The sequence below is a fragment of the Cebus imitator genome, unplaced genomic scaffold (assembly GCF_001604975.1).
Source record: "Cebus imitator isolate Cc_AM_T3 unplaced genomic scaffold, Cebus_imitator-1.0 Scaffold112, whole genome shotgun sequence".
NCBI lineage: Eukaryota > Metazoa > Chordata > Mammalia > Primates > Cebidae > Cebus > Cebus imitator.
The window spans coordinates 4,703,708-4,715,711 of record NW_016107427.1 but is presented as its reverse complement, the minus strand read 5'-3'; the positions used below and the strand labels follow the sequence as shown (position 1 = coordinate 4,715,711).

At 49.8% G+C, this 12,004-nt stretch overlaps 1 protein-coding gene across 7 annotated transcripts in view; it reads right to left on the bottom strand.

Moving 5' to 3' along the window:
- The window catches only part of PRDM15 (PR/SET domain 15), an 83,534-nt gene that overhangs the window by 36,471 nt on the left and 35,059 nt on the right, over positions 1–12,004 (bottom strand). For 4 of the 7 annotated variants that reach the window (XM_017538608.2, XM_037742059.1, XM_037742064.1 and 1 more), the window contains 6 exons: positions 7,553–7,783; positions 5,830–5,971; positions 4,231–4,412; positions 3,846–3,940; positions 3,346–3,433; positions 2,417–2,476 (listed from right to left, as the gene is read on the bottom strand). In XM_017538608.2, coding sequence (XP_017394097.1) covers positions 2,417–2,476; positions 3,346–3,433; positions 3,846–3,940; positions 4,231–4,412; positions 5,830–5,971; positions 7,553–7,783 — 798 coding nt within the window. The remainder of the gene's footprint in view (positions 1–2,416; positions 2,477–3,345; positions 3,434–3,845; positions 3,941–4,230; positions 4,413–5,829; positions 5,972–7,552; positions 7,784–12,004) is intronic. The other 3 variants (XM_017538609.2, XM_037742062.1, XM_037742063.1) reach the window with 1 other exon arrangement.

Sequence of the window (12,004 nt, the reverse complement as noted above, 5' to 3'; positions counted from 1 at the left end):
ACTGAACAGCACAGGTGAGCCTCCCTCCCAGACAGGCACTAAACAGCACGGGTGAGCCTCCCTCCCAGACGGGCGCCAAACAGCACGGGTGAGCCCCCCAGACGGGCGCCAAACAGCACGGGTGAGCCTCCCTCCCAGACAGGGGCTAAACAGCACAGGTGAGCCTCCCTCCCAGACAGGGGCTAAACAGCACAGGTGAGCCTCCCTCCCAGACGGGCGCTAAACAGCACGGGTGAGCCTCCCTCCCAGACGGGCGCTAAACAGCATGGGTGAGCCTCCCTCCCAGACGGGTGCTGAACAGCACGGGTGAGCCTCCCTCCCAGACGGGTACTGAACAGCACGGGTGAGCCTCCCTCCCAGACAGGTACTAAGCAGCACAGATGAGTTACCTCCCAGGCAGGTGCTAAATTATACACGTGAGCCTCCTTCCCAGGCAGGTACCAGCCAACACAGGTGAGCCTCCCTTCCAGGCAGGTACGAACAGCACTGAAAGGACCCTCCTCCTGGGCAGGTGGCTCCACCAGCCGTGAGGCTCGGCAGCCCTGTGGAAGGCAGTGATCTACCGAGAGCTTCAGCTTTCTCCCTCACACGTCCCTCTTGACCCTGGAAAGAGAACCTACTCCAAACTGCTCCCCAGCTGTCCTGGACAACTCTGCCAAACCGATGGTGGCTTTTCCTGCTCCAGCCACCCACTCATTGCCAGTTCAGGAACCCAGATGCGCATTAGGTCCCAACAATGCTTCTCTCTCCAATAACCCTGCTGCCGTGGAGGTCCAGGTTTGTGTATGAATAAATGAGCCACTGAGAACAGCTGCCTGCTGGGGTCTGATGAAGCGAGGACGCATGGGGCGCCCGGGTATGGAGAGTGGGTTACTTGGGGAGGCTGGTGGGCCGCATTTTGCCTGAGGATCTGGACATGAGCCTTTGCTATTCCGCAGCATGGTATTTATGGTCAGAGACAGGACAAGGCACACGAAGATGAGTTACACCAGCACCTAGTCACAGCACAAGGGACAGGCACCACGACAGGTACCGAGGAGGGAGTCTCAGAAAAACCCACAAAACTAACATTTTAAACTTTCCCCACATTGTACAAATTCTTGGTTTAATGGTCCAAGGAAGATACACATTCTCTTAACTTCAATACTATAAATAAATATAAGAGCATGCAAATCATATATTATGCAAATTAGCTCCATTTCAAGGTTTTTATCCTTTCTTTTCAGTCTAAAACGGGTAACTTTTGAAAGTAGAGCATCTCAGGGGAAGAGGTGGTGCGATGCCGGTCCCTGCCGCTCTGCGGGTTCGAGGTCATTCACAAAGGCCAGCACCTGACCTAACAGCACCTCTGGCTAACGGGAAGCAGCTGCTGCCATAGCTGCTTCTAGTACTTTCTGTTTTATTTGGGTCCAGAGAAATAGTTAAAAATAACAAGAGGAGAGGCTAGGTGTGGTGGCTCACATCTATGATCTCAACACTTTGGGAGGCCGAAGCAGGAGGATCACCTGAGGTCGAGAGTTTGAGACCCGCCTGACCAACATGGAGAAACCCCATCGCTACTAAAAATACAAAATTAGCTGGGCAGGGTGGTGCATTCCTGTAATCCCAGCTACTTGGGAGGCTGAGGCAGGAGAATCGCTTGAACCCAGGAGGTGGAGGTCGCAGTGAGCTGATATCACGCCATTGCACTCCAGCCTGGGCCACAAGAGCGAAACTCCGTCTCAAAATAAATAAATAATAAAAAGTAACAAGAGGCAACACCTCTTCTGCAACCTTGAGTCTGTCTCACCAAGTGCCTTAGATGGTGGTATCACTCTTGGGAACCCCGACATCCTTGCCCGCTACACTCCCGCAGAACCGCGGGGACCCCAAGGGGAGGTTCACAAACAAGACAAACGTTCACCTGCCTGGCCGGGGCTGCCTTCAGTGGAAGCTGTCGGGGGGCTGTGCCCCAAATTTCTTGGGAATTTCTGTGATGGGGGATGTTAAAACGCAGAAGGCGCGGCACACTGGAAATGCATCCAGAAGTTTCTGGAGGCCACCGCATGCCAGACATGGATTCTTGAGAGCCGCTAAAGCTCAGGCAAAACATGAGTCACACCTGCCCCTTGGAGCAGTCCACCACAAAAAAGAAGGCACCAGGGAGGAAGAACCAAGCCCTAGTTTGGAAGAAGAGTTCTCAGAACAGCTCTCACGACCCCACCCTGGGCCCCCACCCCAGCAGCCAGCCTCGGCAGGGTGGCAGCGCCTCTCCCATGGCCCGCATACGGCAGCCCTGGCCGGAGCCACTGGGAGTCCACGGCTGCGGGTGCCTTGTTCTCGACACGGAGCAGGCAGCACCTTAACAAGAACAACACAGATGCAAGTGACAGACACACAGCAGGCGGACAAAGACGGGTGGGAGTGGAAGGCTAACCTGGTAGGTCTCTAAGCCGACTGCCGCCAGGCCCCCCCTCTCCAGGGCGTGCTATGAGTCCTAGAGAGAGGGGGACACAAAGGCAACAGTGACTCATCCCTTTGCACCCCTTGGGGGACCCCCACTGCCTGGGCTTCCAGTGCCACCCACCACTGGGAATGGGGAAGGCATGACTCCACCATCCCAGAGGGTGCACCTCATCACTGCAGAGCGAGGGCGTCCTGGGGCCACGTGGAGAAGCGCAGCCTCCTCGTGGTGTGTCTGCATTTCTATCATGTTTACTCAGCAGCAGCAAACTCAGGGGCCTCAGATGCACCCCCAGGCTCAGGGGCCTCAGACGCGCCCCCAGGCCCAGAGGCCACCTCTCCATTGCAGGCTGGTCCAGGAACACCCAGCTTCAGGCCTCACACAAGGAAAACGCGCTTTATTTCTGGAGACTGGTGCTCACAAGCAGGCTCAGACCAAAAAGATGTATGCGGGGCAGCCCTGTTCCACCCTGGACGCCCGCAGGAGACGCGGGTGGAGGGGGGCTCGCGGCCAGGACACTCTGAGCAGCAAGGCAGCGCTCGCGCTCCTCCAGCCGGCATCCTGACCCTTTCCTCTATTCCTCATTCGGCCTTACGACAAATCAGACACTGCTACTCCCCGTTCTTAGCCAGACGGCCCGGCTACACAATGCCCTCCAAGGTGGGGCCAGACCCAGCTCAGCTGACAAATGCAGGAAGAAAACCAATCCCTTTGATTGGAAAGTTTCCGTCTGTGTATCTTTAGAATAACAACTGCTTTGAAGCAAAACGAACACAGGGAAATGCTAACAGTGAAGCTGTCTATTCATGAAAACGATCTCTGCTTCCGCCTGAAGTTCCACGCCTCCGCGGCTGAGGATCCGCTGGGCACAGCGGCAGAGGGGGACCTGACGGCGCCCTCACCTGTCCTGCAGTTGTGGAACTCCAGGGCGCTCTCGATGCGGAAGGTCTTCTCACACGTGCCGCAGCGGTACCTGTACTCGCCGTCCACCTGGTCGGAGGGACACGCCGTGAGACGCCGCCCAGCAGAGTCCACGGAGGCCGGGCCCCGACGCGCTGCCCGGGCGACTCCACCCAGGCGTCTGTTACGTAGCTCTGCCCTGCACCACCCTCCCGCTCTATTTAGGAACAGGGGACGCTTGCTCCTGCTGCTCACCTGCCCTAGAAAGGGCATCCCACACTCAGGGAGCCCCGCTCCGAACGCCAGACACGCCCATTCTCCTGACTCTTCCCGCTGCACTCGTGCACATCTGACCAGGCCCAGGGACTCCTGGCCACCCACAGCCCTTGCCCGCTCTCCCCCCTCCAGGGACTCTTCCTTCTCATTGCAGCGTGGAGATCTGGTCGGTTGTCTGTGTCGCCCACACAACTGGAAAGAGAACCCTGGGGTTGTTTCCACCCACCTCGTTCCTGCTGTGCTTGTAAGAAACGTGCTGCTTTAGGCTCTCTTTGCGGCTGAATAATTTTGCACACTCCTCGCACTTAAACAGCTTGTCACCTGAGGAACCGGCCAACAGAAAGCTCATTCGCTACTTAGAGCATTTACTGAGAGACGCGTGCCCACCTCGGAAACGCTCCACGCGCTGCTTCCACCATGCGACGGGGCTGCGGAGGTGATTGTCCGCCAACCGGCCGCAGCCTCTCGCCGGAGGCGCAGCTCGTGGGAGCCGGCCCAGGTTTCCGCGCCGCCCCCCACCCCGCCCCCGACCCGGCCCCAGGTGCCAGGACGGGGAGATTCCGCGCCGCCCCCCACCCCGGCCCCAGGCGGCCCGGGCTGCGCAGACTCACCGTGCGAGCGCACGTGCCTGCTCAGGTTGCTGCTGTTCTGGAATATCTTGCTACAGATGTTGCACTGGTAAACCCGCTTGTGCTCCCCGAGCTGTTTGATGAGCTTGCGCCGGATGCCGTGTCTGCTCGAGAGAATTAAGCTCCTCTTGAGCGTGATGGTGTTATTCTGATGATGGGTGAACCTGCCCGGGGACGTCAATAAGTTGAGAAAAGACAGGTGGGGAAAAAAGCTCCAGGTTACCAGCAGCATGGAAACGGCGTCCTTCCAAAACTTCCCAGCTAATCCTGAGTCTGAGCGCGAGAAAGGAGGGAACGTGCCCGGGCGTCACAGCCAGCTTCCAGGACATCCAAAAAGGACACCTGGAGTATATAATGACAGCAGGCAGCTTTAGCTGTAACAGCCCCACACCTGACTGTGCTCTAACTCTGGCCACCAGAAAGCCTGGAGGTCAATTTGTGCCTCAACTGGAATAACCACATGTGTTTTCTGCTCTTGCCTGGTCTTAACCCTCCTCTGTTTTACATATTACCTGAATCTGATTTTTAAAACTTCTTTTCCCTGTTAAACGTATTTTTGATGGTAAGCCACCTGAACTCTTTTGGGCAATAAGATAAAGTATAAATAAATAAATAGGTAACATCATTTGTTCACTCTGACATTACTTTTGCCAGCTATCAAAGATACCCTTGTAAGTTAGAAGCAACCCATCTGTCCATCAAGGGATGCACGGATACACAAAATACAGGGCATATGCACGATGGAATATTACTCAGCACTAAAAAGGAAGGAAATTCTGCCATAGGCTACACGTGGAGGAACCAGGCTGGAATGAGCCAGTCACGTAAGGACAAAGGCTGTCTGATTCTACTTATACGACATCTCTAGAGTTGTTAAATCCATAGATACAGAAAGTAGAATGGTGGGTGCCAGGGGCTGGGGGAAGCGACTGAGGCAAATGCTGAATGAGGACAGTGTTTCAGCTTGGGAAGGCGTGAAAGTTCCACAGATGGACGGTGGAGACAGCGGCCCAACAGTGTCAATATCCTGAATGCCACTGAATTATGCACATAAACATAGTTAAAATGGTTATATTTACGCCATGCATATTTTACCACAATTAATAAAACATTTTTGGCTGGGCGTGATGGCTCACGCCTGTAATCCTACCACTTTGGGAGGCCGAGGCGGGAGGATCATCTGAGGTTAGGAGTTCAAGACCAGCCTGGCCAAGTTGGTGAAACCCCATCTTAGCTGGGCATGGTGGTGGATGCCTGCAATCCCAGCTACTCAGAAGGCTGAGGTAGGGGAATTTAGCCCGGGAAACAGTTTGCAGTGAGCCAAGATCGTGCCACTGCACTCCGGCCTGGCCAACAGAGCAAGACTCCGTCTGAAAAAAAAAAAAATTCAAAAGCTGTTTTCACAGCGGATGCACCATTAAACTCCTGAGCTCCAAAACATTCCTGCTGCTTCCTGAGCTGATCCGCTTCCATCTCCTCTCCTGGGGTTTTCCTGCTGGGAAGGTGCCTTCCCTCCAAAATGGCCTGGCTGCTGCCAGCGGTCTATCCACAGGATGGCCCTAGGTGCCAGGCAGGACTTACTTTGGCATTGAGCTGGCATCAGTGGTGGTGGTGGTGGTGGTGGTGGCCAGCTTCCCCAGAACCAGCTCCATGATCCGCTCGTCCGGCGCTGCACTCACAGGCTCATCCGGAGGGACCTCGGTAATGATCTCCGCCACTTGCTCTGTACAAAGGGGATGTGACAAGCCAAGTCACCACCAGAGTAGGGGACAGACACAGCCAAACCACAGGGACACGCTGCCCCACGCGGACTGCAGCCAGGCTACAGTGGTAGGCACAAATGTTGAGGTTTCCACAGGCAAAAACAAAACAAAACAAAACAAATCTGGCAACACACTGGGATCCACACATTTACTAGCACACACGGAAAAGCAAAATGTTTATCTTAGCCCAAACTGAAGTTATAATTTGTTATTCTTTTTATAAACCACAACATCAAAACATTATTTCAATCTCTCTTCATACCAACCGAAAACATTCTGGATATATAGCAGAAACTTCGAACTTACTGCATCGATTCTGACAGAGGTTTAGAAACGTTAAGTTTTCTAATTAAATGTGCCAACATTAGTATAACCATTTTAGCTAACCATTTTGTACAAGAGCCAAATATCAAATCATCACCAATACTAGAGACCCTGGCTGGAAACCCGAGACGAATGAAATAGGGGAAGATTACACAAAAAGATTCAACTACTGGTTTCTACCACTTCACCTACTAAATGTCTTCCCAACACAAGTAAGAATCAGTGAAATATCCCCCGGACACGACTTCCCCTGCCCCCTTCTCTGCCTGTTTATAGAGACACAGGGAAAGTGCCCGGGGGGCTTTCGGGTGCTCCTAAATCAGCGCCCAGCAGTGCACGGCCTAGGAGTGGCAGACCAGAGTAGAAAAGGGGAGGCCCAGAATATTCCATGAAGGCTGCTCTTCCCAATTCTTTCTAACTCATAGAAATAATAAAGACTCCTCTCACTCTCACAAAAGAAATCCTGCTGTATCCCACATAGTAGAAAGAAAAACTGCCTGTGTGAGTCACACAGGTGGAGGAGGGGCCGGTGGCTGAGCAGCACATCTCGTCCTCACAGTGAGACCCACCAGGCACATGCTGCAGCTGGCCAGGATGGGGGCTGTATGAGGACCACAGGGACAAGAGCCTTGAAGGCACCGCGCACCCTGGGAAGAGGGTCAAACACCTCTCCAGACCCAACTGAGGACACTGCACAATCCAGGGATGAGCCCTAGGCAGGGCCTGGGAGCAACTCTGTGTGCATTCCCGGGTGATGGAATAAGCGCTGTTCAGCGATCAAGGAGAAGGAGTGACAGATAAACCACGTGGGTGGGTGTTGAGCCTGTACGCTGCCTGAAAGAGGCAGACAGAGTCCATTCGACAGCAATTCCAGGACAGGTGGAATGAACTCATAGAGAAGACAGTCAGGAAAGGGGTAGAGGAGCCAGAAATGTCCTCTCCCCTGACTGGGGTGCTGGTCTTACAGCTGTATCCATCTGTCAAAGTTCACAACCTGTATCCTTTTTACTGTGAAATGTATGACACGGAAACTGTACTTTATTAGTTGATTAGAGAAAAACAGACGAACTTAGTGTCTACCTTCCACGAGGCCTTTCTACACTGAGTTTTCCTGCCTGGCACCTGCCCTCGGTTCCCTGCCCCCTGCCTCGCCAGCCCTCGGGCTCCAGGACGGCTGCACCCCATGCAGGCACTCATCCCTGGGACCCACTCATCACCTGAGGGCTCCTTGTCTTCCACAGTGGCTAGAGGCTGCTCGGTTTTAGACGCTTTGGGTTTTCTGCCCCTTCGAGGCTTTTTCTTCTGTTCTTTGGTGGCAACGTTCTGGCTCTCGGGCACTGTAGGGATCTCGCCCCGGGGTGCGTCCTGCTCCTTCTCGGGAACCGCTGCCTCACTCTGGCTGCCTGGAGGAAGGCTTTTGGCTTGTTCCAAGTGACCCAAGAGATGCTCTGCAAAGACAGATGGGAAGGCGCCACACAGTTAGGAGGCCCGCCACTGCCCACACCCGCCCTGGCCTCTGCTTCCCACGTGTGTTTGTTTTCAATCTTGTTTGCCAACCTTTGTACAGGCAAGTGAACTGTATTTCTACTGTTTTCCACTTTATTCCCACTGCATCAACTACTATTTATAAAAGTAAATTAAGTGGTAAAAGTAAGGGTAGGTTCACCATTAGGGCAGTTTGGTGAAAAAAGCACACACACACACATATGTCTGCAAAGAAAAAACCTGAGAAGGAAGTATCAGAATAGGAATGTGGCCAGGTGCAGTGGCTCACGCCTGTAATCCCAGCACTTTGGGAGGCCACGGCAGGTGGATTATGTGAGGTCAGGAGTTCAAGACCAGCCTGACAAACATAGTGAAACCCCATCTCCAATAAAAATACAAAAAGTTAGCCAGGTGTGGTGGTGTGTGCCTGTAGTCCCAGCCATTGGGGAGGCTGAGGCAGAACTGCTTGAACCTGGGAGGCAGAGGTTGCAGTGAGCCGGGATAGTGCCACTGCACTCCAGCCTGGTGACAGAGCGAGTCTCTGTCTCAAAAAAAAAAAAAAAAAAAGAATTGTGGCTGAGACCTGTGGAAGCCCTGGGAGACCTAGCAGAGGCAAATCAAAGCACTCTGTAACACTACTTCCACAATCCAGGGTGCATGGAAGGTCCACTGTGGAGGCACGGGAGAGAGGAAGATTCCTTGCTAAAAGAAAGAGTAATAAAACAAACAAACAAACAAAAAAACCAAAGAAAACTAAAAAATTAAGAAATAAACCATGACACACACACACACACACACACACACAAATCAGGAAGAATGGAATTCCTAGATAATAACACAAGCTGAGAGGAGAAAACTAGGGAAAATACATTTAAATGAGCAAAGAAGGGTTTAAAAAAAACACTTTAAAAAAGGCAAGGGCATGCTGAAAAATAACAAGCAGTTATGAAAAATAAACAAATAAAATTACATAAAATAAAAAACAGAAACCCAAAATAAAAACACAATATATAGATTAAACATAAAATGAGACACAACCGAAGAGAGAACTAAACTAAAACAAAGAGCTGCAAAGATTACCCAGAATGCAGAAAGGAGACAAGAGAAAATATGAGCAGAAGCTAAAAAGACATGAAGTGTAATATAACGAGAAGGTGTAAAACATGTACAGTAGGACAAAGAGAGAATAGGAAGGAAGACTAAACAATGGGCAAGATAAGGGTGGGGGATTATCCAGAATGAATGAAAGACATGAATCTGCAGATTCAAGATTCAAGATCCCTAACAGGGAAAACAAATAAATACAAAGACATAAATGATGACTCTGTTATAAATGATAGAACTCCAAAGACAGAGGAGGTTTCAAAAGCAAGCAAAGCCAAGGCAGAGATTACCTAAGAAGGAACAACTGTGATGACAGCAGACTTCTTAGGAGTAATAAGTGCAGAAAGAAAATAAGAATAAAACAATGTCCAATGAAGATGATTAAAGAAACATATTTTGAGACAAAGACTGAAAAGATTGACACTAGCAGGCCTGCCCCAGAGGAAATTCTGAAAGGCAATAAGAGTAATTTTAGATCGAGGATCAAAAATATAAAACAAAGAGAACTAAAGTTAAAAAAAAAAAAGCCAAACATAAGGAAATTAGTAAACATCATTCCAGACAACTATAAATTCAAACACAAAAAATAAAGCAAATTAGAAAATATTTAGAACTAAAATATGAGAGGAAGAGAGTCCACACATCAAAGAGATGTACATATACTCTGCTTGTGAGATACAGCATTTTAAATATACCCATTAAATCAAGTGTGTTACTTGTGTGCTTTAAATCTATATTCTTGTGATTTTTTTATCTGATTTATAAATTAAGATGTATGTATTAAAAGCTCGCGGTATGGAGACAGATTTTTCTATTTCTCCTTGTAGATCTGCCAATTTTTGCTTATTATTAGACTATGTTATTAAGTGCATACACATTTAGATGCACTGTATAATCAAAATGTGGATTGTAGCTGACATGGTTCTTAGGAAAAAATCTTAAATGCTTACATGGGAAAATAAAATGGCTGGAAATTAATGAGCTAAGCATCCAACTTGTTAGAAAAGCACAGAATGAAAAGCTTAAAAATGAATCAATAAATAAGAACAGAAATAAAGTAAAAATGCATTAAAAAGGATCAACAAAGCCAAAAGTGGGTGCTCTGAAAAGACTAATGGTAAGTCTGGCAAGAAAAAATAGAGAATGCACAAATAACCAGTCCTAGGTGCAAAACGGAAAACAGCAGCTCTCTGTAAACACTCCTCCCCACCTAGTCTGCCTTTCCATTTTTCAGTATTAGACAGCATCTCTTATTTAATACAGAGAACAAGGAATTAGCTTTCTTATCGAATGTACTCTCTTCCCAAACACTTACATTCTCCACAATCCCACCAATAATCAGTATTTACATAATTATGACCAGAAAAATTTATTCACAACTGCACCAACATATGTTTACTGATTTGTTTTTGCTTTTGTTTTTTTTTTTTGAGATGAAGTCTCACTCTGCCACCCAAGATGAAGTGCAATGGTGCGATCTTGGCTCACTGCAACCCTTGCTTCCCAGGTTCAAGCGATTCTCCTGCCTCAGCCTCCCAAGTAGCTGGAACTACAGGTGCGCACCACTATGCCTGGCTAATTTTTGTATTTCTAGTAGAGACGGGTTTCGCCGTGTTGGCCAGGCTGGTCTCAGACTCCTGACCTCAGGTGATCCACCCCCCTCAGCCTCTCAAAGACCTGGGATTACAAGCGTGAGCCACCAGACCTGGCGTGATTCATTTTTTTAAAGTATATATATAACCTTTGTTTTCCCTGGAGTTAATTATTGCCTCACCTGTTATTAATAACATTTGCTTATTTTTTTCTGTGTTTATATTACTAACTGATCCTTAAACTCTGTCAGAAGTATAACTCTTTCCTCTAAAAACACATCCGTTAATGCTCTATTTCTTTTCTTTTCCTTCCGAGCCATTCTTCCTGGAGCCCTTGCTGCTGCTGCAACCTGGACCAGTCATCCACCCCTGAACCAGGGGGCATCTATTGTGCTAAAACATCCTTCACCAGCAACCTGGGCATTCCCTTTGTTCCCTTCCTGCAAAGGATCCTCTCTTGTCTCCTACATGCAGTGGGCGTCTGCCATCTTTTCTGGCCATCCAGTACTGGGAAACAACCTTGTGATGTTTTGCTAACTTCTGAGCCCCACCTTCCCAAAACACTCCTTTCCCCAGCGCTCCTGCCTAAATGCAGGCCTGTGCCATAGCTCTGTGAGCAGTGTGGGACTGCACGGGGCCTGAGAACACAGTTTCTACCCCTTCAGTGGAGGCATTGCGCTTTCAGAGACAGCACAAGTTTGGCCTCAAGGCCACCGTCACTGTCAGTATGGGTGGCAATGTCCATGCCATGTAGGTCTGTCTGAGACAGCCTTGCTGTGGATCCTGAACAACACAGAAAGACCTATCTGTACAAAAGTAAAAATAAAAAAATTTTAATTAAAAAATTAGACCTGTTGACATGCACCTGTAGTCCCAGTTATTTGGGAAGTGAAAATGGGAGGATCACTTGAGCCCATGAGTTTGAGGCTGCAGTGAGCCAAGATCGCACCGTTACACTCCTGTCTGGGTGACAGGGCAAGACCCTGTATCATAAAAAAAAAAAGAAAGCAAGCAAGTTTAAGTTCAAGTTCAGAGGACTAGTGGTTGGGTTTGGAAGTTAGCCAACTTGAAAGAAACAAAAATCAATCAAATTTGCTTCTAAACTACAGAGCCTCTTCAACTGCCCTCCCGACATTCCCACACCGCCCACAAAAGGCAACTTCACATCCCATGAGATCCGAGAGGACGTGAGACAAACACAGACACGCTCGCCCCATTAGAACAGCAGCACTGAAACGGCCAAGCGAAGTCCCTTCTCTGAAGGCTGCTGCAAACCCGACGGTCATCTGGTTCTGGGACAGCACTCAGTGCCAGTCCCCTGAGGATACCCAAAGTGGCACATGGCACCTCTGCCCTCAGGAGGAGCACACAAGGCCCCTCAGCCCGAAAATGAGAAACAGCCCCTCCTATCTCAGGGAGGTCACACAGCACCTCCTCCCTCACAGGGACACACACACAGCCCCTCCCCCCTCACAGGGACACACACAC